The sequence below is a fragment of the Cetorhinus maximus genome, chromosome 28 (assembly GCF_964194155.1).
Source record: "Cetorhinus maximus chromosome 28, sCetMax3.hap1.1, whole genome shotgun sequence".
Taxonomy (NCBI): Eukaryota; Metazoa; Chordata; class Chondrichthyes; order Lamniformes; family Cetorhinidae; genus Cetorhinus; species Cetorhinus maximus.
This window is the reverse complement of record NC_135906.1, coordinates 7,088,325-7,114,948: the sequence shown is the minus strand read 5'-3', so window position 1 is coordinate 7,114,948 and position 26,624 is coordinate 7,088,325. Positions and strand designations below refer to the sequence as shown.

Here is a 26,624-nt window from a genome sequence, read left to right as displayed (position 1 = left end):
TAGCAATTGGTTTTAACAAGGTGTTTGCCATGCAGTGTGATTATTTACACACTGGCATTTCAGTCTACAGTTTGACTGCTGAAGTGAGCAGAAACTGTTGGAAGCCCATTATATCCTTTGAGGAGGCTACCTATCCCAGTTTCCTAACAGCACTTCCACGTTTTCCAGAAGAGCTTTGTTCCAGTGAGCCTGGGCTGGAAGGATGAGAGGATACAGGGCATACAAACACTGCATCGAGGTTTCAGCATTCCAGAAATGGGGTTCTGGCTCAACAGAGTACAGGGTAATAGGGAGGCTCTATCCTGCAGGTCTTCAAATTACAGGATTAAGATAAAGAGGCAAAACTGTGTCCCATGGGCTTTAGCTCCAGACAGGAAAGGAGGGGAGAGCGGGAGAGCCCTGGGCACACACCCGCTATAGCAATACCAGCTCAGGATTGCTTGCCCAATGGTATCTGTATGAACAATCTGCCTGTTCTATTTGTTTTTTAAGTGCATGCTCAGCCAATGACGCTAAAGATTAGATTCAATTTTGTGCCAACAAAAATTGTTAGATTTTTAAAGCTGCTGAGATGGTGCAAGATGGGCTGTGATTCACCTGTTAGTTGGGTATAACAGAGAGGAGCTGCAGAGACTGGAATATTTCAGTGGAGTCATTCAAGTGGATGGGGTCAGACTATAGCTCCAACTTGTTCCACCTGTTCCAGCTCAGTGGGTTTGCAGGTGACAGATATAGCTGTGCACCTGCAGAGCAGTTTGAGCATTCTCTATGAATTTAGAAATGATGTTTTAAAATAGAGTCACTTCCCACTTTGCACTTACAGTAACATTAAGGCAAAGGTTTTGCTGACTTTTCACAGATCCAGTATTGCTGAGAATAACATGGTACATCATTCCACTCTCCAGTAACTTCCACCACCACACAGTCTTCATCACTTTGATTATTGGGCTCTCCTGTGCTCCAAAACCTAAGTAACAAAACATGAAGGGAACAAAATTCATTATTCAAATTCCCACTTCAAGCTGAACATTTTTTTTTAAATGGTGAAAATTCATTTTGGCGCTCAAAGAGTTTTGGGTGTCCCTGTACAAAATGCACAAAGCTAACATGCAGGCAAGGCAAGAAATTAGGAAGGTAAATGGCATGATATTTTGCAAGGGCATTGGAGTACAAGAATAAAGAGGTTTTGCTGCAATTGTACCAGCTTCAGTGAACCCACTCCTGGAGTATTGTGTGAAGTTATAGTCTCCATATCTAGCCTTAGAGAGATTGTAAAGAAACTGCGTTAGATTGGTTCCGGGGATGAGAGGGCTGTTTTACGAGGAGAGTTTGAGTATAATGGGCCTATACTCCCCAGAGTTTAAAAGAATAAGAGGTAGTATTATTGATAAAGATAAAATTTTGACAGGTACACACTGAGAAGCCTTGGCTGGACACTTTGGGCATCCTGGGGGGCACATTTTGGACTGAGATGAGCAATTTCTTCACTTGGAGGATTGTGAACCTTTGGGATTCTCTACCACAGAGGGCTGTGAATGCTCAGTCATGGAGTACATTCCAGAATAGGTCAATAGGTTTTTGGATTCTAGGGGATTTGGGGGGGGTATGGTGCCAGGCGGCAAAGCTGCATTGAAGATTAGCGATAATCGTTTTGGGCGGGATCATCCCAGATTTGCACAAAGTGCAGTAGTGGGCGGGAAAAAGGGCGTTTCACCCGTTGGCCGCAATGGCAGCTTTTCACGCTGTATTGTCGCATTCCCGCCTTATTAATTATGCGTTCACAGGGAACACGTTGGATCGCTGGCAGGCGGGCTCAGATTTTCCCGCCACACTGTAACCTCAGAGCTTCCTCGCTCTGGGTGCCATATTTAAAGCGCGCCATAGCGCATGCCTACTTCATATCTACAGGCCAGGAACGCTCCAGGTGACAGATGCACGAATTATCTCTACTTTAGTTCACGGGGAGCTCTGTCAAGTGACCGACACCCTCAGCCAGTCAGTCCCTCAGCTCCATCCACATCCTCACCTCCAGCCAAGAGGACACCTCCTCCATTGAAGAGCTGGAAATAAGCAGCCTGGCAGACCCATCACACCGCTTACCCACACCCTCCACCAACACAAAGACACACACCTCGGTGGGACTTAGATCCAGAGCAGGCTCGGGTTCACGATCTGGTGGTCACCACACGGACATGTGTCCGCAGCAGGAGGAGGCAGGTTCAGCCAAGCTTCCCAGCACTCGGAGGGCTGCTGGGGAAGAGGCATCTGTGAGGTCCGAGTCAAATGGCAAGCCTCTGGATTAGGCCTTCCAACTCATGGTGGAGAGCCAGCAGAAGGCGGGGGAACATCATGGAGAGCTGTTGGAAGACCTCAACATAGTGGCAAGCAAGTCAGAGGAATGCGTTCGCTTGCTTTCTGATGAAGTGGTGCCCACATGTGCGCACATGGAGGTCTCCATGGGGAAGATGGCAGACGCTATGGAGACCTCGGTCCTGCAGAATTGCGGAGATGTGTGCAGACCCCCACTCCATTGCATTGCCATGGGTGAGTTCCTGCAGTGCTCCTCAGGCACCTGAAGAAAGGAGGAGCAACAGCTGGACACCCCTGGGTCACCCACTCAGGACCCTCAGAGGTTGTCCTCTGCTCCAAGTCCCCTTTGCCTGTGACCCCCTCAACCTCGTCCTTTGTCACCGCAGAGGAAGCAGCTGGCCCACAGGAGGACATCCCAAAACAAGCCAGGGCCCTCAAGGCCTCAGGTCTCCAGAGGACACACCGGGCCAACACAGCACAGGAGCACAGGCTGTCTCCACCCCTACTGCAGATGTCAGGGCAGCACCTAGAAGAAGTGGTAGGCCTTGAAAAGTTAAGAGTGGTTGTACGGGTGAACACATTGTCAACTTTACATCTTGAAAATATATTCACTTTCATTGAATGTGTAATTGTGCTTTCAGCTTCATGTACAGGCTTCATGAGTCCGCCCCCTGAATTAACCCACTAGCAATTCAGCTGCACGCAGCTGGCCCACGAGTGATTCTGGAGGGATAAGCGTGTGTGTGGCAGGGCCTTTCAGAGCCTCCCGCGCACGCGGATTTGCTTTCAGTTGTCCATTTGAGCCTGACCTGCACCTCCGTCCACCCACTGACCGCACTCCCATGCTGCACCTGTGCTCCGCTCACTTTCGATTTGAGAAGAATGGTAGTCGACACGTTTCTGCTCAGCTCCCCCATCCTTTCCCTTCCCTTTTGCCTGGTGGCTCACCACATTCTGATCCCGATTCTGTTGTACCTTCTAAATTAGTGTGAGTCCTGATTGTTAGAGATTGCTGGTAGCTAAGTGATGGGTGGGTGGTGAATTGAGCAATGGCTGAGGCTGGTGAAGCAGTTGGTGGGATATGGCATTTGAAGATACATCACTGACCTTGAACACTTGTGTGAGATCATTAAGCTTCTAGCGGCTCAACTCCTAGCATTGACCTCAGTGGCAATCTCTTCCCATGGCAGCCTCATCACTGCAGGTTCACTGATCGACAAAAATCATCCTCCATCTTGTATTCTTTCAGAGTTGTTTTAACCAATAAATGGTCATTGCTACCAGTGGAGCCACGGGGATACACAACTCAATGTGGTCAGCAAGAGCACAAAGGAAGACCACAGGGATTGTAACTATCTAGAGATAAACTCTTAAAAGGGCCTTAGTTGTAAATCAAGAGGGCCATCCAGCAAGGTGACCCACAACCTCCATTACTGTTTAACACAACAATGGATCCCCCTTGCAGGAAAGGGCAAATATGGGAGTGAAGATGTAGCTGAACAATTAAGTCCATTCATGGCTCATCATTATCTTTTGTGGATGATGCAGCAATCTTCAACCTGTGCGGCCTCTGCTCATTCTCCCAGTCATGCTCAATACTAGGAGGAAACCCAATAGGCCACCCATGTGAACTATTGGAATTCTTAATAAGTGCAGTAAAACACCCTCTTGGAACTGGAGCGACATCCAGAATAAATAATCCAGCAATTAGCCTGTAAATATTGTTAAACCCTTAAATGGCACTGGTGAGAGGGCCCTCCATGAGGTTGAACACGCGTTCAGCTGTGGGAGGTCAACAGAGGACATAGCTGGAGTGTCCAAAATGGAAGCTCTAGCGTCAAATCAGCATTGTCACAGAGTGACATCATGATCTGACTGCTCTACATACTTCCGGTATACGTTGATGTGCTAGTAATCAAACCCCTTTACCAATATGGCATTCAGGGCTCTTCACATTCATAGCATGCAAGCACACACCAGGACCTGAAGAGACCTCATGCCACCCAATAAACTGCTGTCGCCACACCAAATTTCACTCCCTTTGTCTCTAATTTGCTTCTCCTTTTCAGCTAAATATCTGAAATTTAAGCATAAAACACAAATCCAGCTCTATGTTAACATTCAATATCACAGTTATAGCCCAGAATGTCCAACTGAAAAGGGGACTCACTTTACATTGGAAGAATAATCTGTCCCATCAGCCCAGCACCAGTCACCTTCAGAGGTTGTGTCATTGAGTCCAATCCAGTACCTTCTATTTTGAGCCGAGTTTCGTATAAACATCTGTCATAAAAATAAAAGTGCCATTACAGCGTATGGAGCAACGTAGATTGTCAGCAATATTAATGACAAACTCCCTACTTGGCAATCTTCAGTCCGAGCTCTTAGCCCATTTATTTAAGCCAACTTTCGACCCTACTGCAAAAGAAGGCAATGGAGAGTTAAATGCATGGCTGAAAGATTAGTGTGGGAGAAATGGGCTTCAATTCCTGGGGCACTGGTGCACCAGTACCGGGCAAAGAGGGAGTTGCTCCATTGGGACGGTCTTCACTTGAATGGTGCTGGGACCAGTGTTCTGGAGAATCGAATAATTAGGTCTCTAGAAAGGTCATTAAACTAAATAGTTGATGTGAGCATTCAGGCGAGGGAAATTTAGGATGTTAAAGAAAAAGGACAAATCAATAGTGCAGGGTAACAATAGGGGTGCTGATGACCAAAGTCTGACAGGAAGGGACAGGATGGAGAAACATAACAATGTACAAGCGAATAGGGTCCGACAGCATTAAACGCTCTGTTTCTGAATGCACACACCTTTTGTAACAAGATAGAAGAACTGATGGCACAAATAGAGATAAATGGACCTGAAAGGACAGCCATTTCAGAGATGTGCCTTCAAGGTGCTCATGCTAGGAATTGAATATTCAAGGTTTTCAATATTTCGAAAGGACAGGAAGGAAGGAGAAGGAGGAGGTAGCTCTTTTAATGAAAGGTGAGATCAGCATAGTAGTGAGAAATGATCTTGGATCAGAAAATCATGATGTAAAATCAGTTTAGATGGAGATAAGGAATAGCAAAGGGAAGATGTCACTGGTGGGAGTAGTTTATAGGCTCCTGAATACATGTACACTGCAGGACACAGTATAAACTGAGAAATAATAAGGGCTTGTAAGAAAGGCACTTCAATAATCACAGGTGATTTTAATCTTCATATAGATTGGACAAGTCAAATTCATAAAGGTAGCCTTGAGGATGAGTTTGTAGAGTGTATTCAGGACAGTTTCTTACAACAATACATTATGGAACTAACTAGAAAACAGGCTATTTTACACATGGTAATATGCAAGAAGACAGAATAATTAATGAACTCATAGGGCAGAATTTTGCCCTCGGAGAGTGTGCGGGCCCCACCAGCTCGGCAGCAGGTGGACAGCTGACCCCTGCTACTGAAACTGGGCCCGCCACCATTTTGAGTGGGCAGGCCAATTAAGGCCCGCCCAGCAGCCTGCCCGACGGGAAGCGCTATGCGCCTCCTGTTCCGGGTGGGGAGGGATTCCCCATCTGTCAAAGTGCACACTGCTCCCTGAGGCAAAGTGCTGTTTCAGGGAGATTCGTGAGAGGTGAGTAAAGTCTAAAAATAGATAAATATTAAAATTATTAACATGTCCCCCTCATGTGACAATGTCACATGAGATGGGGCATGTTAATAATAAACACATAAAATTTATTACATTTTTTAAAAATGGACATGAGATCTCTGAAGGCAGAGGGGCATGTTAGTGGGATGGTGAAAAAGGCATCTGGGACTCTTGCCTTTATCAATCGAGGCAAAGATAACAAAAGCAGGGAGGTCATGTTGGAGTTGTATTGAACTTTGGTGAGGCCACAGCTGGAGTACTGTGTGCAGTTCTGGTCGCCACATTATAGGAAGGATGTGATTGCACTGGAGGGGGTGCAGAGGAGATTCACCAGGAGGTTGCCTGGGATGAAACATTTAAGTTATGAAGAGAGGTTGGATAGACTTGGGTTGTTTTCATTGGAGCAGAGAAGACTGAGGGGCGACCTGATCGAGGTGTACAAGATTATGAGGGGCATGAACAGGGTGGATAGGGAGCAGCTGTTCCCCTTAGTTGAAGGGTCAGTCACAAGGGGACATAAGTTCAAGATGAGGGGCAGGAGGTTTATGGGGGATGTGAGGAAAAACCTTTTTACCCAGAGGGTGGTGACAGTCTGGAATGTGCTGCCTGGGAGGGTGGTGGAGGCGGGTTACCTCACATCCTTTAACAAGTACCTGGATGAGCACTTGGCACGTCATAACATTCAAGGCTATGGGCCAAGTGCTGGTAAATGGGATTAGGTAGGTAGGTCAGGTGTTTCTCAAGTGTTGGTGCAGACTCGATGGGCTGAAGAGCCTCTTCTGCGCTGTGATTCTGTGAAAACTATGGCTTTTTTGGGTTTGGAGATGCTTGCTTGTAATCTGTAGCTGTTGTAAATTACTCTTAAAATTGTGTTAAAGATTGGCCCCAGGTGTATCCACCAATTGGCACAACAGACACAACACTGCTGAAAATTAAGTAACACATGCTATATTAGTGGGACAGTGAGTCACATGCTGCACGATTGGGAGATAATGTAATATATAATATTTACAAATTTTTTATAAAAGTTGTATTCTTATGTAGCAGTGTAAGAATTTCTTGACTGAATGAGACTGCTGGGAACTTGATTATCGGGAGCACTCCCACCAATTTCTATTAAATGCATAGAAACAGAGGCTTTATCAAACTTACAGTAACTCCAAATGCTTCAGTTGCAACTGTTCTAAGGAAATCCATTTTGAGAAAGTTGCCTTATTTATATTTTAAAAATTACAAGTTTGAGGCTGAACTACTTATACCCTGACAAATATTCCAAGAGGGCAGGATTAGTTTTGGAAAGTACTCAGTGGGCACTCATGTTACTGCAGGTTCTGCATTATTCTGGCCGCTGGCTTAGTGCTTCTGATGGGACTTTTGCTATAATGTGGTCTCACCTATGGTAAGGGCTGGGATTTTCCGATCCCAAAGTTCCTCCAAAAGCCAATGGGCTTGCTGCTTATTTGCCAAATATTCCATCCCGCCCGCAGCAGGTCCCATCCAAAATTCCAGCCATGAACTCCCTGGATCACATTATAGCCGGATCCCAATGTGGATAGGTATTTAAACGGGAATATATAAGGATATAGGAGAAGGACAGGAATATATGTTACCAGTTGATAGGTTCAGCTGAAGAGCTAGCGTCAGCACAGGAGTGAGGGCTGAATGGCCTTTGTCTCTGTCCTGCTGGTTCTATATCATAAATGAACAATCAGCTGTTGGTGAGTTTGAAAATGTAATAATCTCCTACCTGTTCCACAGCACTGTTAATGACGACAAGATAGGCATCATTTGTTGCACAGGATCTCCCGGCTTCTGAACCACTTTTCATAGCTGATGAAAAATAATAGCAGCTTTGCCAGTGCCTCTTCCATTGGGCAGGACACTGGCACTTAATTGGACCTGTGAAGACATTTAAATAAATGTTAGAGTCAGCAGGGTCACTCCAATACCTCACAAATCTCCTTAGTTACCAACGTTTTACCCAGCATCCCAAAACTGCTGGTTACAGACCATCAAGTGCCCCAAGCCAGGTCCAAACTACAGTCTCACACTTCAGAGTCTAGTAATGGGACCTTGCCTGAATTGGGCACAATTCCAGTCTAAGCCACACTGCATTGTGGCTGGAGAGGCCCACAGCAGCAGCATGGGAAGTCGGTCTGCTAGTCCCAATGGTTTTCTGCTAGTGGTGCGTAGGCCCCAGTCACAGTTCCAGGGGCAGCTTACTGGGTCCAGGTTCAAGGTTCCAGAGGCTACTTGATGGCCCGAGGCCCCAGAGATAGCTCAGCAGACACATGTCCTAGAGACAGATCACCAGTCCCAAATGCCAGGCCAGTCAGTCATGGTGGTTCCCTCACCTTTTGCAGGTTCTATGTCACTCAGAATGTAATGAGCTCAAAATCTTGGCCTTACTGTTGAGCCACGCTGGGTAGAGGGAATTGAAATCCCTATCTGGGTATATTCCATGCACTTTGTTCTCTCTGTCCTTCCTCCAGTACTGTCCATCACTGATTTATCAGTGGTAGGGGAAATGGTCGGTGTATCAGTGGGAGATATTCTTGCCTTCCATGAGACTCTGAGGGGTCTGGAGCCAATGTTGAGGGCTTCCAGGGCTATTCTTACCTAACTTTATATCCCTGATCATACCTCAGCTTAGTCAGCACTGTCAGTGAGCAGGACACATTGGGTGAAGGTGGTCAGGAATCTGGATCCCACATATAGGTGAAGAGGGCTCTGCAGGTTCAATTTGGCTGAAACCTTGCCCTGATACCAAAGTTCCATTCAGTATTTTTCTCGTTGCTTCTGAAGCGTAACTTTCCAACTGAATGTCTTGCTAATGCACTTCAGAAACCACTAAGAAAGTTTGGGGAATGAAGCCAGACTGTGTTCAGGATGGCAATTTCCTGTTACAAGAGGTATTGAGTTGGATGATCAGCCATGATCATATTGAATGGCGGAGCAGGCTCGAAGGGCCGAATGGCCTACTCCTGCTCCTAGTTTCTATGTTTCTATGAAGCAATTTGTTTTTTTTTATGCCAGTCTGTACTCACAATTTAACCCTTTAAACTCAGTTAACCCTCTTCTTAGTTGGATCTGACCTCAAATAAATACAGGGAGGTCAATTTTAACTGGGGCTGGATGGAGGCATTCGTGGGGGGGATGGGGTAAGTGGGAATCTCCAGAAGGGAGTTCAGTCTGTGGACTGGGCAGCTCAGTTAAATAATTGAGGACAGACTCTCATCCAAAACGATTGGAGAGTTCTGACCTCTACATTACAAAAAAGATTCACAGGCATCAGAAATTGTGTGAGAAAGATTCACACAGATGATACCCAATTAAAAAAGTTATTCCATTGGGAAGTTCTGAATAGGCTGGGGCCATTTCAGGAATATAGGGACAGAAAAAGACCATTTAGCCGCTTGAGCCTGTCCCCCATTTAATGGATTATGGCTGATCCATAACCTAATTTGCTCCATATCCCTTAATTAACAATTCATCGAGCATCTATGGCCATTTTATGGAAGAGTGTTCCAAACTTCTACCACACTTTGTATGTAGAAGTGTTTCCTAATTTCACTTCTGAAAGGTCTGGAATTAATTTTTAGACCATGCCAGCAGTCCTAAACTTCTCAACCAGTGGAAATAGGGTAGATAGACAACAACTATCTGTTCCCATTAATATCCTGAAAATTCAATCAAATCGCCCCTTAACCTTCTAAATTCTAGAAAATCCAAACCTCGTTTGTATAATTTCTCCTCGATTCCATGCTGACAGGCCGATGAAGACCCACCCAGCCTGAAACGTGAGCGGCAGTGCTGAACGCTGCCTGCGCAGGGGTGGGAGGGGAGGGTGAGCGCGAACTTCACATATGTGCACGAACGAGCGCTCCATAATCTCCCCGAGGCAGCTCCATGCCTCAGGGAGATGAAGAGAATATGAAAAAGAATAATGAAAAAAATAAAAATGTAATGAAACATTCCCCCCTCATCCGACTGTCACATGAGCAGGGACATGTAAATAATGAGAAATTAAAGTTTTTATTTTATTTCTGTTTGCTTTTGGAAACCTCATCCACCGTCCACGGGCGGGATGAGGTTTCATGTAGGTTTTAAAAAATTTTATTAAAGTTTTTGTAAAAATTATGGACATGTTCCAACTCGCGTGACAATGTCACATGAGGGGACACGTCAGGAATTTTAAATTTTTTTTATTTTTAATGTTTGTCACAGAACAGCTGATCTGCCTGAGGCAGCACTTAGCCTCAGGGAGATGAGTGCGCTCTTTCCTGCGCATGCGCGAAAGAGCGCACTCTTGATTCAGGGGCTGCACCCGCCCACCCCCCCCTGCACAGGGACCACATAGCGCTTCCGTGCGAATGTTGCGCTGGGCGGGACTTAATTGGCCCGCCCATGTAAAATGGCGCCGCGCCCCCGATTGGGGGCGCCAATCAGAGGCGTGCCTGTACACGCCCGCACTTCAACTTTGCCCCCAACGGGGTGAAAATCCTGCTCCATGGATACTTCCTTTTAAAAAGGGCCAATTGAGGCCATTGACAAAGTTATTAAAGTCATTAGTGGACCTGCCTGCCCAACCTTAAGGTTGGCGAGTAGGCCGGGAGCCCTGGCGGGCATTGGAAAAAGAATGAAACCTCATCCATGAGCGGGATGAGGCTTCATGTAGGTTTTTCAAAATTTAATAAAAGTGTAACTAAAAGTGATGGACATGTTCCAACTCACATGACAGTGTCACATGAGGGGGCATGTCAGGAATTTTAAATTTTTTTTATTTTTAATGTTTGTCACAGAACAGTCGATCTGCCTGAGGCAGCACTTAGCCTCAGGGAGATGAGTGCGCTCTTTCGTGTGCATGTGTGAAAGAGTGCACTCCCGGCTGAGGGAATCTCCCTCCGCCCGCACAGGGAGTACATAGCACTTACAGGCGAGCGTCAGGTTGGGCGGGCCTTTGGCCCACCCACGTAAAATGGCGGCGCGCCCCCAATCAGGGGCGCCGATTGGAGGCGCGCCCTCTCCTGAACTTCCTGCCCGACAGAGGGGATAATTCTGCCCATGGGCCAGAAATTTCCCTCCATTGGGGGGGGGGGTTTGTGCAGGGGTGGGAGGGGGCAAGTGCGAACCTGATTGGCGCCCCTGATCGGGGACACGCCGCCATTTTACATGGGCGGGTCAGTTAAGGCCCACCCAGCCTGTCGCTCGCCTGTAAGCACTGAGCGCTCCCAGTGCGCGGAGTGGGGGGATTCCCTGTGAGGTTCCGGAGGTGCCTCAAGGAGATTTCTGCGCTCTTTCGTACATATGCAGGGGCTCCAATCAGCTGCGTGCCCACCCGCGCCCACCCCTGCACAACCCCCTCGACGGGGGGAGAATTCTCCCACATTTTAAAAAGAGTGCGGAGAGCAGAGTGACTTCATTTTAAAAAATGCGAGGAGAGCGGGGAGCATTCATTTTAAAAAGAGCGTGGAGAGTAAACATGAGACCAGCGGCGGAGTGATGTCACGAACCACACCGTGACGTGATTAAAGGGCATGCAGCTGATTGGTCAGTATTTCTAGTCTTTAAAGTAAAAGTAGGGTCTTTAGTTTGTGTTTAGGTCTCTAGTCTTTTTTTCTTTTTCTTAAAAATAGCTTGTGAATTATTAGATCGATACTGGTATAAAAATTAATTACAATAAAGTGTAAAGAGCAGTGGATTCTTCAACTGTAAAGAGCAGGGATACTAGAGCAATTAATCAATAAATTAAATAAAATACAATGCCAATGGCAGCATGGGTGATGTGTTGCTGCTGCAGCACATGGGGGACCTGCTGGACTCCAAGGTGATGCAGAGTGAACACATCTATACTAAGTGTATGCATCTTGGGGAACTTCGGATCTGAGTTGAGGAGCTGGAGGCTGAGCTGCAGACACTGCGCCACATCAGGGAGGGGGAAAGTTACCTGGACACATTGCCCCCAAAGGCGGTCACGCCCCTCAGATTAGGCAATTCAAATTTGGTCTGTGATTAGGGACAGGAGAGTGTGACTGCAGGTGATTCAGCTATAGGGACCCAGGGAGTAGCATTCGAGGAGCCTCGAGGAGCCTCGGTAGCTGCAGTTGTCCAGCAGTTACGAGCATCTTGCAGTCTGTGTGGACAAGAGCGAGGACTGCAGGGAGGATGAGCGAACTGACTATGGCACCATAGTACAGGGAGTCATTGAAGTGGGAGGAGGAAATAGGAAGGTAGTAGTGGTAGGGGACAGTGTAATTAGGCGGATAAATACTGTTCTCTGCAGCTGTGAGTGTGAGTCCCAAAGGCTGTGTTGCCTGCCTGGTGTCAGGGTTAAGGACATCTCCTCAGGGCTGGAGAGGAACTTGGAGTGAACTTGCAGTTGTTGTTGTCCATGTTGGTACCAACGACACTGATAGGACTAGAAAGGAGGTTCTGCTGAAAGAATCTGAGCAGTTAGGAACCAGATCAAAAAGCAGAACATCCAAGGTAATAATCTCGGGATTACTGCTTGAGCCACGGGCAAACTGACATAGGGTAAATAAAGTCAAGGAGTTAAATGCGTGGCACAGAGATTGGTGTGAGAGGAATGGGTTTCAGTTCATGGGGCACTGGCACCAGCACTGGGGTAGAAGGGAGATGTTCCGATGGGACGGGCTTCACTTGAACTGTGCTGGGACCAGTGTCCTGGTGAATCGAATAACTAGGGCTGTAGGGAGGGCTTTAAAGTAAATAGATGGGAGGTAGGGGGGTGGGGGGGGCGGTTGGGGGGGGGCAGTTAGCTTAACATCTGCCATTGGGAAAATGTTAGAGTCTATTATAAAGGATGTAATAGCAGAGCATTTAGAAATACATAATATAATCAAGCAGAGTCAGCATGACTTCATGAAAGGGAAATCATGCCTGACAAATTTATTAGAATTCTTTGAGGAGGTAACAAATAGGATAGATAAAGGGGAACTAGTAGATGTAATATTTTTGGATTTCCAAAAGGCATTCGATAAGGTATCGCACATAAGGCTTCTTAATACGATAAGAGCCCATGATGTTGAGGGTGGTATATTAGCATGGATAGAGGATTGGCTAACTAATAGAAGACAGGGAGTTGGGGTAAGGGGGGTATTTACAGGATGGCAGCCTGTAACTACTGGAGTGCCACAGGGATCAGTGCTAGGGCCTATATTATTTACAATATATATTAATGACTTGGATGAGGGAAATGAATGTACTATCACCAAGTTTGCAGATGACTCAAAAAATAGGTGGGAAGGCAAGTGGTGAGGATGACACAAAGTCTACAAAGCGATATAGACAGGCTAAATGAGTGGGCAAAAACTTGGCAGATGGAATATAATGTGGGAAAATGTGAGGTTATGCACTTTGGCAGGAAGAATAGAGGAGCTGAATATTATTTAAATGGAGAAAGACTGCAGAAAGCTGCAGCACAGAGGGATTAGGGAGTCCTTGTGCATGAATCCCAAAAAGCTAACATACAAGTTCAACATGTAATAGGGAAGGCAAGTGGAATGCTGGCCTTTATTTCAAATGGAATGGAGTATAAAAATAGGGAAGTCTTGCAAAAACTATACAAAGCACTAGTTAGACCACACCTAGAAAACTGTGAACAATTTTGGTCCCCTCATCTGAGGAAAGATATACTGGCATTGGAGGCAGTCCAGAGAATGTTCACTAGGTTGATCCCAGGTATGGAAGGATTTTCTTATGAGAAGAGGTTGAGTAGGTTGGGCCTGTACTCATTGGAGTTTAGAAGAATGAGAGGGGACCTTATTGAAACAAATAAGATTCTTAGGGGCTTGACAGGGTAGATGCTGAGAGATTGTTTCCCTTTCTGGGAGAGTCTAGGACCAGAGGGCATAATCTCAGAGTAAGGGGGCTCCCATTTAAGACAGAGATGAGGAGGAATTTCTTTCCTCAGAGGGTAGTGAATTTGTGGAACTCTTTACTGCAGGGGGCTGTAGAGGTTGGGTCTTTAAGCATATTCAAGGCTGAGATAGTTAGATTTTTAATCGGTAAGGGAATGAAGGGTTATGGGGAAAAGGCAAGGAAGTGGAGTGGAGGATTGTCAGATCAGGCTTGATCTCATTGAATGGTGGAGCATGTTCAATGGGCCGAATGGCTTACTTCTGCTCCTACGTCTTATGATCTTATCAGTGGTTAATACCCATGCCCACGCTGTGTTATTACACCTTCCTAACCTTCCTAACCCTGCCGCTACGACTTGGCGCTTCCTGACATCTGCAATGGAGGAGGGGCAAGTCTGCTAACTGCTACGCCCTGTCTGTGTTGAATTTGGCATGCATTCTCTGGAGGGCCGAGGCCTGGAGGGCCCCAGCCTGCTTTGGGTGTCCTGCTGTGGGCCAGCTGCACCCTCCTCGGCTTGTGGAGCTGGGGATGATGGAGTCACAGGAAGAGGGAATTTGAATCGGCTGGACATTCCAGGAGTCGCTTGGGAGCAGTCCTCCGAGCGCCGGCGATCAAGGACGTCCCTGCCTCTGCCTGCTGTGGAACAGATTGTGTGCTGTGCTCACTAGGTTGTGCCCCGAGGCTGCTCTACATCTGGGTCACACTGAAATGTGTGTTGCTGCGCTGGTGGAGGGAGTGGATGAGTGTCATTATGGGTCTTCAACAGTGCTGCCCTCAGGATCCTCATCCGAGGCGCTCTTGGCGCTGGAGTTGGGGTGGAGGTTGCCTGAGCGCGGCATGTCAGATAGGCCTCACACAGAGAGTGCAGATGGTTAGTGCTTGGCAGCCATGTTACACACTGAACAGTAGACTCAGAATGGCATTGAGAGAGGGATGATGTGGTGCAGGATCTTCACGTGGGTGATCGCCATTGACTCACCATCGCCGCTGGAACAGTTCTCATCCACTTCAGGCACCTGCAATATCTGAATGTCATAAGGAAATTGAGATACATCATCCAACTCCTGGCCAGGGGCCGCTCCAGGTGGTGCTGTGTAATTTTCTCCTGCATAAAGACAGATGGAGAGAGTGTGAGCAAAGCGTGTGCCAGGCCAAATGAGAAGGATGCCAGGTGTGCGTGTGTGCTGAGTGGAGCCATGGACGGGATGAGGAGGCTATCTCCAGAGGAGATGAGGCCTGATGGAGATGTGAGGGTGTGTGTGTGAGAGTGGGTGGTGATGTCCCTTGAGCTGGCACTGAGAGAGATGCCAGTGAATGTGTGATGGGCTTGTGAGAGGGCGAATTGAGATGTTTTCCTTACCCTGGCAGCACGGATGAGATCATTCATCCTGTTTCTGCACTGGATGGCTGGCCTCTTGTGTGCAGCATTGGCACTGCCACCACTGCCCAAGCCAGAGTGGTGAGACTGATGGGTCTCTTGCTGCCAGTGCAGGGGGTAGACGACATTGTAGTGGGCCTCCACGGCGTTCAGAAGGCATCCCAGGGATGCATCATTGAATCAGGGGCCTATACTCTCCTTGGCTTTTGGAGCAGTCCTCGGGCTGCAAGCACTGAGAACTGTGCACGGTTTAAATATGGTGTCCGGTCTGAGGAAGCGGCGAGGTAAAGGCATGGTGGGCAAATCAGAGGCAGCCCACCAGTGATCCAGCGTGTTTCCCGTGACTGCATTGTTTATGAGGTGGGAAGGGGAAGATATGGCATGGAAACCCTCCATTATGGCTGGCGGGCGAAAGGCCTTTTTTCATGCCCGCTGCTACGCTTAGCGCAAATCTGGGTCGATTATCGGATGGGTTCCTGTTGGACCAGAAGGCCAATGAACACAGGACCCTGCATCCTGTTTACTGAGGGCTCCAGGCATTGTCCCAGAAAGTTGAAGTTGAGTGACCCCGGTAGCAGAGAGAGAAGGGAAATTGTCTGCTGATGTGATGACCAGATACCAATGCATTTAGTGTATAAAGCCAATGATAAGTAGCCGTACAGTGTTATCAGTCCACGTAATCCCAGTGTCATCATTCTGATAGTTTATCTCTGATGGTAATTGAACTTACCTTTCTTCAGCTTTAAAATGTCTTTTGCCAAATCAGCGAGTGTGTATCTTATCCCTCTTAATGTTACGTCAACTGGAAGAGAAACAACACTTTAGATCATGTAGCATTGTTTCTCCAAGAGAAACAGGTTCTCATTATCACCTTCCTTTGAAAATGTTGTAATACTTCCAATCGAATTATCAATCTTTATATAAAGGTATAAAAACCTGTGTTCAACACACGTGAGTCACACTTCAAAGAATCAGAATAGAGAAAGGGAGAATGATGGTCGCTTTTTGCAGCTCTTCTGACCTGGAGGCAAAATTTACAACCATCTGCCAATCTACATATTTTCCCTGCCAAGAGCAATGAGGTTGAATGGACCTCAGGATGTTGCTATTGACAGTAATTATAATGTGGCCTCAAAGGGGGAAGGTCATTGAAGCACAGTCACTATTGCAGCAGAATACTGTGTTATACAATCTTTGTTACAGTGTTCCTGTGGATATACACAAAGTATGGTCTGACCTACTGTGGGCAATGTTATAGGAGGTCAGCTAGTGATATATTATATGTCTCGCATGAAGCACATCACACGAAATGTGGCCCTCGCACAACAATCTGCTTGGATTGTGGGAAATTTGAGCCAATCAGAAGTGCTTTCCTAGTATCCACTTCCTTCACTGTTTCATGATATCTCATAACTGCAGGGTGTTGCTGCATCATGGGAGCCTCTTGGGCCCATCCAGTCGTTTTATTAAACCAATCCTGACTTGGACATGTATCACTGCTCGTTTGTCAAGGTCAATACTCTGGCATATCCTACTGAACCCCATATTAGGAAAAACATTGTCACAGGAATTGCACAGTTTAAGCAGAAAGCCCACTGTCACTATCTCAGGACAACTCAGGATGGGCAATAACAGTGCTTGTTCAGCTACTGCAGAGCCAGCCCTGTTGCCGTGGGATTGGAATCACATATAGGCCAGTTAGGGTAAGGACAGCAGGTCATCATCCCTAAAGGATATTTGTGAACCATTTGTGATTTTATAACAATCCACAAGTTTCACGACCACTTTAACTGATACCAGATTTTTACTAAACTGAACTCAAATTCTCAAACTGCCACAGTGGGATTTTATCACATACTTTCTGGATTGTTAGTCAAGACCCTACGAAGCCAGTAACAGAACCACTACCCTCCCATGTCCCGGTTGGTCTTTTTTCCTCCACCCCTGTTGCAGATGCAGGTTTGCATGATAGCTTTGGTCGGAATGACAGGGGTTCGTCACAGAACATTCCCATTTTCAGTGATGGTGGGAGTCCAGCGTGTGAGCACAAAACGCGCAGCAGAAATATTCACAGCCATCTTCAGGCAGAAGTGCCGAGTGGGTGACCCTCCTATGTCTTTGTCTGAGATCCCCAGCATCACAGGTGCTAGTCTTCAGCCAATTCTGTCCATGTCACGTGATATCAAGAAACAGCTGAGCACACTGGATACAGCAAAGGCTATGGCTCTGACAATCTATTGGCTGTAGTGCTGAAGACTTAAGGCCCAAAAGTAGCCATGTCTCCAGCCAAGCTATTCCAGCATAGCTACAGCACTGGCAACTACCTGACAAAGTGTAACATTTCCCAGATACACTGTATCCTGAAATTCCAGGGTACATCCACCCTCATCAATTACCATCCCATCAGCCTGTCCTCAAAACTGAGTAAAATGAGGCAGGAGTGACCAACAGGATGATCAAGTGGTAATTACGAATAACCCGCTCTCCAATTCTCATTTGGGTTCCATCAGGATTATTCTGCTCCAGAACTCATTACAACCTTAGACTGTAAATTGAAAACTGAATTCTAGAACATAATATAAAGGAAAGACCTTTCTTTTCTAATATTACTATGGGATGCTGAAGCAGGCTGATGGGGATTGTGTGTATGTATGTTTGCGCATGTGCGTATTAATTTAATTAACTAGTTTAATTAAACTGCAGTCAGACTGCAAGGTCTGATACAAAAGGGATTAGGTGTAAAACAGGCATTTGAAATGGAGATGGGGAAGCTAGGATGATGTCTCAGCAGATACAGTGTGAATGGAATTTGCATTTTTAGATACGTTGAGAGGTTGTTTAATTTTCAAAGGGACATGATAAGATGTTTACAACCGGCAAGATAAATAAGGTAAACTTATTAAGTTTATTTTCCCCAAAAGTGTTGGCCATAATGACAACATGGAAGATTTTTATATTCTGGGAAAAGTAACTTCCAAAGTAAGGGTGAAACAATGGGATTTACAGATCAAAAAGGAGAAATATATTTAAAGAAAGATGGAAAGCTGTATGATAGTGGCCATGTGAGATCTTGGGAGGTGCATTGTTTGAAACAGACCTGTGGAAAAGACTCCAGCCACCCTGGGGAAGTTTACTGTTCCAGTAATCAAAGTTTTGTTAAAAACCTTTGGAATTCCATTGTTGAGTGAGACAGAGAGAGCTGTGAAATACCTCCCTTAGCACAACAGGGTGGGTGCTTGTGGTAATATTACTGGATGTTTTATAGATAGGAATCTGTTTGGATTGTTGCCTCCCTAGTTGGGAGTCCAGCCAAGTAAAAATCTTGTGAGAACTGTTATAAAATTAAATGTAACTGTGTAGCTGTAATCTTGTGTGTTTCAGTTTCTTTTCTTTTGTTAATAAATGTTTTGAATTAATCTTTAAAATTTCGAAATGTGGTAGAGGACTCATTACTTCTGACTTCATTGCACACACCTTCACGTAATAGATACAAATTCCAAAATCGTTGTGATAATGTGGCCAAGTTTCCTTTTGGGATTTGGTCAGCCTGGCACATACCATCTACCATATCATAACAATAAGCACATAAAAAATGGGAGCAAGATTAGACCATTTGGCCCCTTGAGCCTTCTCCAGCATTCAATAAGATCATGATTATTCTTCTACACCAACTCTACCTTCTTGCACTATTACTATTCCCATGTCCTTTAATTTCCTTAGTATCCAAAAATCTATTGTTCTCAGTCCTGAATACACTCAACGACTGTGCATCCACAGCTCTCTGGGGTATAGGTGAACTGAAAATGACACCAAACAACCAGAATAGAATTGAAAGAAATGGCGATTGAAGGAAAACTCTTCAGTAGCTGCAGTCAAGCATCTCAGCCACAGGACATTACTGCAGGAGTTCCTCAACATGGTATCTTAGGCCCAATTATCTTCTGCTGCTTCATCATGACCTTCCCTCCATTATAAGGTCAGAAGTCAGGTTCTCAATTTCACAGTGTTTATTTCCATTCGTAGTTTCTCAGATAACGAAGCAATCTGTTTCTACTTTTGCAGCATGGGAGTATGATGATACGGTGATAATGGAGATGTGGCTCAAAATGGCAGGACTGGGTGCTGAATATTCCTGAATACAAGGTGTTTAGAAAAGATAGGGAAGGAAAGAAAGGAGGGGTGTAAGCAATATTGATTAAGGAGAATATTACTTGCTGGGAGAGAGTATGCCCTAAAGAGGTCAAGGACAGAGTCTAGTTGGTTCAAGTTAAGAAACAGCAGGGATGTTATTTCATTACTGGGTGTATTCTATGGGCTACAAGCTAATGGAAAAGATATACAGGAGCACATCTGCACAGAAATTATAAAGTGAAAAAACCCTTAGAGTGGTGATAATGGGAGACTTCAATCATCCTAATATAAACTTCCATAGTAGCAGTGTGAAGATCAGAGAGGGGGAAGAATTTCTGAAACAAAAACAAAAATACCTGGAAAAACTCAGCAGGTCTGACAGCATCTGCGGAGAGGAACACAGTTAACGTTTCGAGTCCGTATGACTCTTCATCAGAACTAGTTAACTGTGTTCCTCTCCGCAGATGCTGTCAGACCTGCTGAGTTTTTCCAGGTATTTTTGTTTTTGATTTCCAGCATCCGCAGTTTTTTGCTTTTATCTTGAAGAATTTCTGAAGTGTGTTCAGGAGAATTTTCTTAATTAGTCTGCTTCTGACACAATGCAGAAAGAGACACTGCTGAACCTGATTCTGGTGAATGGGTTGGGTCAAGTGGATCAAGTCTCAGTTGGGGAGTTTTAAGGAAACAGTGATCATAGTATCATAAGGTTCAGGTTAGCCATGGGAAAGGGCAAGGAGCAATCTGAAGCAAAAATACTTAATTGGAGGAAGACCAATTTCTGTGGGTTGAGAACAGATCTATACCAGGTAAACTTAAATCAAAAATTGGCAGGGAAATATGTAATACAGTTACATTTGTTATAATATTCAAAAAGAGTTAGGAACTACATTGTTAAGTGCATGTATACATAAGCCAGGGTGCCATGTCATTCGCTACTTTTTAAAAATTCATTCCTGGGATGTGGGTGTCACTGGCTAGGCCAGCATTTGCTGCCCATCCCTAATTGCCTTTAAGAAGGTGGTGGTGAGCTGTCATCCTGAACTGCATCAGTCCATGTGGTGTAGGTACACCCACAGTGCTGTTAGGAATGGAGTTCCAGGATTTTGACCCAGTGACAGTGAAGGAACGGCGATATATACCGCACTACAGTCTGTGTACAAACTAACAATGCATCATTCTGCAGAGCATGGTGAGGTCTGAGAAATACATACACTGCTCCAGTATTGGCGCAAACCAATGTGATCAGTTAGAACTTCTGGGAATCTCAATGTATAACACAGAGCAACAGGCGGCCTTTACAGAGGAGATGGTTCGGGTACAGTTGAGATGGAAAAGTCGGAGTAGCCGACATAAGCCAGAGTTCCTTTGATGAGGAGAGTGATAGAGAGTAGGATGAAGCAGAAAAAGATGAGAGAGCTAGAGGTTTGGGGGAACATTGGCATACTGGTATGTCATTGGACTAGTAATCCAGAGCTCATGCTGTAGGGACATGGGTTCAAATCCCACCACGGCAGCTGGTGAGATTTAAATTCAATTAATATAAAATCTGGAATTGAAAGCTAGTCTCAGTAATGGTGACCATGATACTATCATCGACCGTTGTAAAAACCTATCAGGTTCACTAATGCCCTTCAGGGAAGGAAATTGGCCTTCATCACCTGTTCTGGCCTACATGTGACTCCAGGTCCATGTGGTTGCCTCTTAATTGCCCTCTGAAATGGCTTAGCAAACTATTCAGTTCAAGGGCAATTAGGGATGGGCAACAAATGCTGGTCTTGCCTGTGACACCCACATCCCATGAAAGAGTTTTTAAAAAGTAGGATGAAGCAGAAAAAGGATGTCTATGGCAGTTGTAAGGTTGATCATACAAGTGGGAACCAGGCTGAAGAAAGGAAGCTCAAGTGGGAAGTGAAAAAAGAAACAATAGAAGCACAGAGAGAGTATGAGGTAAAACCGGCAGCTACGTGGAAGGGAACCCTAAAGTCTTCTATGGGCAGAATATTGCCACCGGTGTGCGGGGGTGAGCCCCGAAGCGTAAAGTGACGCGCGATGATGTCGGGCGTGCGTCCTAATTGCCTTAATTGTCCCGCCCACATAAAATGGCGGCGCACAGCCGATCACGGGCGGCAATCGGCTCCACACCCGTCCCCATCCCGCTCCCACCCAGCCCGCCAGCCATGGGTAAGATTCTACCCTATAAGCATATAAATAGTGAAAGGGTCATAAGAGGAGGGCTGGAGCCCATTTGGAATCAAAAACGTGATCTACGCTTGGAAACAGAGGGCCTGACTGCCGTAGTAAATGAATATTTTGCATCTGCCTTTACCAAGGAAGACGATGTTGCCAAAGTATTAGTGAAAGAGGAGCCAGTTGAGACACTGGATGGGCAAAGGTTAAGAACAAAGAAGCCACCAGGACCAGATGAGATGGGATGCACAACCCTCCAAGATATCTTCACTCCTCTAATTCGAGCCTCTTCTACACCCCTGATTTTAATCACTCCATTATTGGTGACCACAGCTTCTGTTGTTCAGGCATGAAGCTCTGGCATACCCTCTCTGCACCTCTTCACTTCTCTACCTTACTCTCCTCCTTTAAGACACGACTTAAAGCCTAACTCCTTGACAAAGCTGACAAAATATCTCCTTATGTGACTCGGTGCCATGGTTTGTTTTACAATGTTCCTTTGTGAAGCCTTGGGATGTTTTATTATGTTAAAGGTGCTATTTAAATATGTAAATATAAGCTGCTGTTGTTGGTTCATCCCAAGCCCTGACTCTCCCCGACACCAGCCGATCCCATTTCTACAACACCTTCAGGGTGATTCGTCTCCGTGTGAGAGTAAGGATGTGACATCGTGCAGCTGGGTGTGCATCATACTCTGGGTTGTGATGTCACACAGGAAAGCAATTGGTATGAAGCAAGGTCCAGGAGGTTTATAATCGATTCCAAGGTGACTCAGTAAACTCTGGGCTCAGAACACCGTGGGCTGGATGAAATTGTCCCACCTGCCATTAATTTGACTCCTCTGAACAACGAACCACGTGTCATCATACCAGCGGCAGGCTGGGTATTAGATTTTAGCTCCAGCCACAAGCCAAATCCCGACTAAAATACAGGAATTTTATTCTAGTGGCTTTCACCCAGACAGGGCCATTCTCCTTTGTTGCATCTTCCACAGGAGGGGTTCAAACCCTTCAGACTCAAAAAGTGCTCCAGATGTTCTCAAGGTGAGTTTCCAGAGAACATCCAGACCATGTGAAAGGCTGGAATTCTCCGAATTGGAGACATAAAGATCTGTCAGATTGGGATTTCGCACTCACACATATTCTTCAAATCAGCAAGTTCCTTCTTGAGATCAGCGTCTAACTTCCTCACTTCAATGAAAAGCTGTGAAACTGAAACAGAAACAAGGTTTTAGACTCTCACACATTAGCCTAAAATGGGTTTGCCTCCTCTGTCCCTCATGCCCCACCCCAAACTCAATTTATCTCCTTCTCCCACCCCTGTTGCAAACCACCCCTCCCACACCCAGCCCAGAATAGCATGGTGGCAGGATAGGGCAAGCTGCCCCATTTTGCAAACTTTTACCGTAGCTGTATGAATAGGGGATCAGTTGCCACCTTTGAAACAATGTTGGTTGGTTGGCATTGTTCCATCTGTGAGAAATGATTGGAATGCAGCCTCAGGACTTTGGTGAAGTCAGGTAAAGATCATCAGCTGCACCCCTTTTGATACAAAATCAAAAGTACCTGGAAAAACTCAGCAGGTCTGGCAGCATCTGCGGATAGGAGCACAGTTAACGTTTCCAGTCTGAATGAGCCTTCAACAGAACTAAGTTAAAAAGAAGCCAGTTCTGAGAAAGCAGCAGTCAGCCACAAGTGCCGCATGTAATGTTGTCCTTTGCTGTTGGTGCATGATGATCTCTGCTGATGCCTTGTTGGCAGGTCTGGCATCTCCTTTGGAGTTTCTGAAATTACATGTTGTGGTAGTGGTGAACTCCTTCCGACAATTGCATCAATTGTCAGCAAGAGATTCTCACTCGTCAAGATTGACGTTGAGGTTCTTTCATCTCTCCATTGACAACACCCTTGAATTGGAGATTTGGGTGTGTGCTGGTCTCTTCTGCAAGGGCCACCTCCCCAAATAGCATATCCTTGGGGATGCAGCCATCCTATATCCTATGCAAAAGCCCAAGCCAATGAAGCCTTCTTGGCTTGGTTAGTGCCAGCATGCTTGTTCTGGAAAAGACTGCATCATTGGTGATTTGGGAAGCTTGAAACAAAGGCCAGGATTTTCTGGTCATTGGGCAGACTCGGCAGGAGTGGCCGCAAATCGGATTGCCGCCCACGATCGGGCCGCGACCATCATTTCAAGCTGGCAGGCCAGTTAATGGCTATCCAGTGTGAAGCACGCGCTGCAGTGCTGCCTGTGTGGGGGAGGGGAAGGTGCGGGGAGGGCGAGTGTTGGTGCATGCGGACACGCACAGTAAAATCTCCCTGAGGCACAAAGCTGCCTCAGAGAGCTGGAGCTCTTTGAACATGAGAAAAAAAAATTTTAAATGTTAACAACACGTCCCCCTCATGTGAGTCTGTCACATGATCAGGGACATGTTACAAATTAGCCTGAAAAAATGTTTTATTCTTTTTTAAATCATTGATCAAAACCTCATCCCGCCCATAGATGAGGTTTCGCAAAAAAAGCCAAAGGCCGCTTGGCCTTTTCGCCCGCCTGCCAACCGTAAGGTTGGACGGGCAGCGATACATTTCATTTAATTACAACTTTAATGGCCTTAACAGGCCTGTGAGTTGTCAGCGGGCGCGCTGCCAACTCCTGTGTGCACCCGCCAACCGAAATATCACGTGAATGCGCAATGACGTCAGGACGCTCGCCTGACCTCATGGAGCGTCATTTTACACTCGCTGAGGTCAGGAACGTGCCTGCCCAACGAGCCCAATATTCTGCCCCAAGGGTTTGGTTTAATGGGTGTTATTCAGATTGAAGAAGGGTTTGAAGTATTGACCAGGGATCCAGAACTGGGTCGACTTCTGTTCTTGATTTCAATAATGTGGAATTCAGCAGCACAAGCTGACAACACAAAAGCGAGGGGTTTGCAAAGAGTGAAGTAGAATGTAAGAGACGTCAGAAAGGCACGGGCAGGGTAGTGTAATGGACAGGCAGGTGCCAGATACAATTTCATGTGGAGAAGTGTGAGATGAGAGGTAAGAGAGAGAAACCCAATGGGAAATGGGAAGTAACTAAAATAATAGACTGGAGAATGTCTATGGATATAGTTTATAGGAACATCCAAAAGGCATGTGATATGGTTCCACCTAAGAGGCTGTTGGCTAAGTTAAAGCTCATGGAATTGAAGGCATATTATTGACCTGGCGGCAGAAGACAGCGATTAGGGAAAATGGGAGGATTGAATTGGAAGGAAGTGCTGTACCTAAAGGATCTGTGTTAGGGCTTCAACTATTCACTATACTAATTAATGAAATAGAGAGCCGTATGTCTAAATGTGTCGATAACACTAAGATTGGTGGCAAAAGTATTGTAAGTGGGAGAGCATTTAAACACAGGTAAGTGTGAGGACATTCATTTTGGACGAACAAACAATAGATCTGAGTATGTTTTAAATGCCACTACTCAGCCCAGAACAGCATGGTGTCAGGATAGGGCAAATTACGCCATTTTGCAAACTTTTACCATAGCTGTATGTAGTGTCATAGCTGATACTAGAGGTCCAATGAAATTTAAGGTCCATACACAGATCACTAAAATGTAACACTCAGGTCTTAAATATAATCAAAAGGGCTCATGAAATGTTTGCATTTTATAGCCAGAGAGCTAGGAATATATGGAGAAGGTTTGCTCGAGCTATACAGGTCCTTGGTTATTCCACATTTGTACCGTTCTGAGCCCCACACCTCAGAAAGGCTATAAAGGCCTTAGAGGGAGTGCAATGCAGACTCATCAGAATGTTACCAGGGCTCCAAGGTTACATAAACTAGGCTTGCATCCCCTGGAATGTGGAAGGTTAAGGAATTATGTTAGTGACGTACTTAGAATTTTGAAAGCAATTTGATAGGGTAGATTGTGAGAAACTGCCTCTTTTGTGGGGGGCAATTTAGGAAAAGGAGGCGTAGCCTTAAAAGCATTCAGGAAAGACATTTTTTAAAAAGTGGCTGTAGAAGTGTGGAACTCTCTCCCATATAATATAGTAGACATTAGCTCAACGCATACTTTTTACATCTGAGATTAATAGTATTTTTGCTAGCCAGGTGTATTAAGGGATATGGCACAAAGGCAGGTGGGTGGAATTGGGTACAACGATCTCACTGAATGACAGAACAAGCTCCAGGGGATAAGTGACCTACTGCTGTTCCTACGGTGCAGTTCAGGATGGAAATGATGTGGCACAGGACGACACATGCAATGGAAAGACAGTGAAGAGCTGTGAATGAAGAGAGAGATCTAGCAATTCAAACACATTGCCTTGATGGACAATAGCATCTTGAGGCATACAGGAGAAAAAGAAGAAATAACAAATCAATGAAAGGCCATAAAGTTTGACCGTAGGTGGAGGTCTGCTTGGGGGATCCCATTATTGAAAAGGCATAAAAGGCTTAGAGGGCGTTCAATGTAGCTTTGCCGGGATGATGCCAGAGCTGGGAAGCTAGAACTATGAGGGGAGTTTTGAGATACTATTCATTAGAGCAGAGAGAGCAAATGGGAAATTTGATAATGATTTTTAAAATGTTGAAGGGTACTGATAAAGTGAATAGGGAAAGAACAGTTCCTTTGGCTGGGGAATTAATGACAAGGTATAAACTAAAAATTGCCATTGAGAGAGTGAGGATAAGGCAAAGGAGGAGGGTTGGAGGGAATGTAGGAGAGGTTTCTTTATACAGTGTGTTCCACCAGGAGATGATTTGATATAGGGAGTAACTCAGGCAGAGACCACTGAGTTTAATAAGAGAGAAGATGATACTCACAGCGTCCCAATGTCATAGCGCACTCGTGTGATATTTCTCTCGGCAGGCACGTGTGAGAGGAGGCAGCGCGCCCATCGACAACTAAGACCTATTAAGGCCCTTAATCAACTGATTAAATCAAATTTTTTGCTGCCCATCCAACCATTCGGTTGGCGAATGGGCGAATGGGCCAAGTGGCCTTTGCATTTTTTGCGAAACTGCATCCACGGGCGGGATGAGGTTTCGACCAGTGATTTTAAAAAAAAACTTTTTAAAATAATTTCAAACGTCCCTGTTCATGTGACAGGGTCA

At 45.7% G+C, this 26,624-nt stretch overlaps 1 protein-coding gene across 1 annotated transcript; it reads right to left on the bottom strand.

Annotated features, from left to right (window-relative positions):
- On the bottom strand, nucleotides 1-26,349 carry LOC144668752 (CD209 antigen-like protein C). Its single transcript, XM_078531083.1, has 7 exons — nucleotides 26,334-26,349; nucleotides 22,659-22,733; nucleotides 15,935-16,006; nucleotides 14,806-14,931; nucleotides 7,693-7,844; nucleotides 4,481-4,593; nucleotides 1-967 (listed from the first exon to the last, which is right to left on the bottom strand). The coding sequence occupies exons 1-7, from the start codon at nucleotides 26,347-26,349 to the stop codon at nucleotides 829-831; spliced, it is 693 nt and encodes a 230-aa protein (XP_078387209.1). The 3' UTR covers nucleotides 1-828.
- Nucleotides 26,350-26,624: the final 275 nt, after the last annotated feature.

Excerpts from the sequence above, each read along its gene's own strand:
- LOC144668752 (XM_078531083.1), bottom strand. Across the intron at positions 14,932-15,934 it reads CATTTTAAAGCTGAAGAAAG|GAGAAAATTACACAGCACCA; the intron begins GTAAGTTCAATT and ends GTCTTTATGCAG. Across the intron at positions 7,845-14,805 it reads GAACTGTTCCAGCGGCGATG|GTCCAATTAAGTGCCAGTGT; the intron begins GTGAGTCAATGG and ends ATGTCTTCACAG.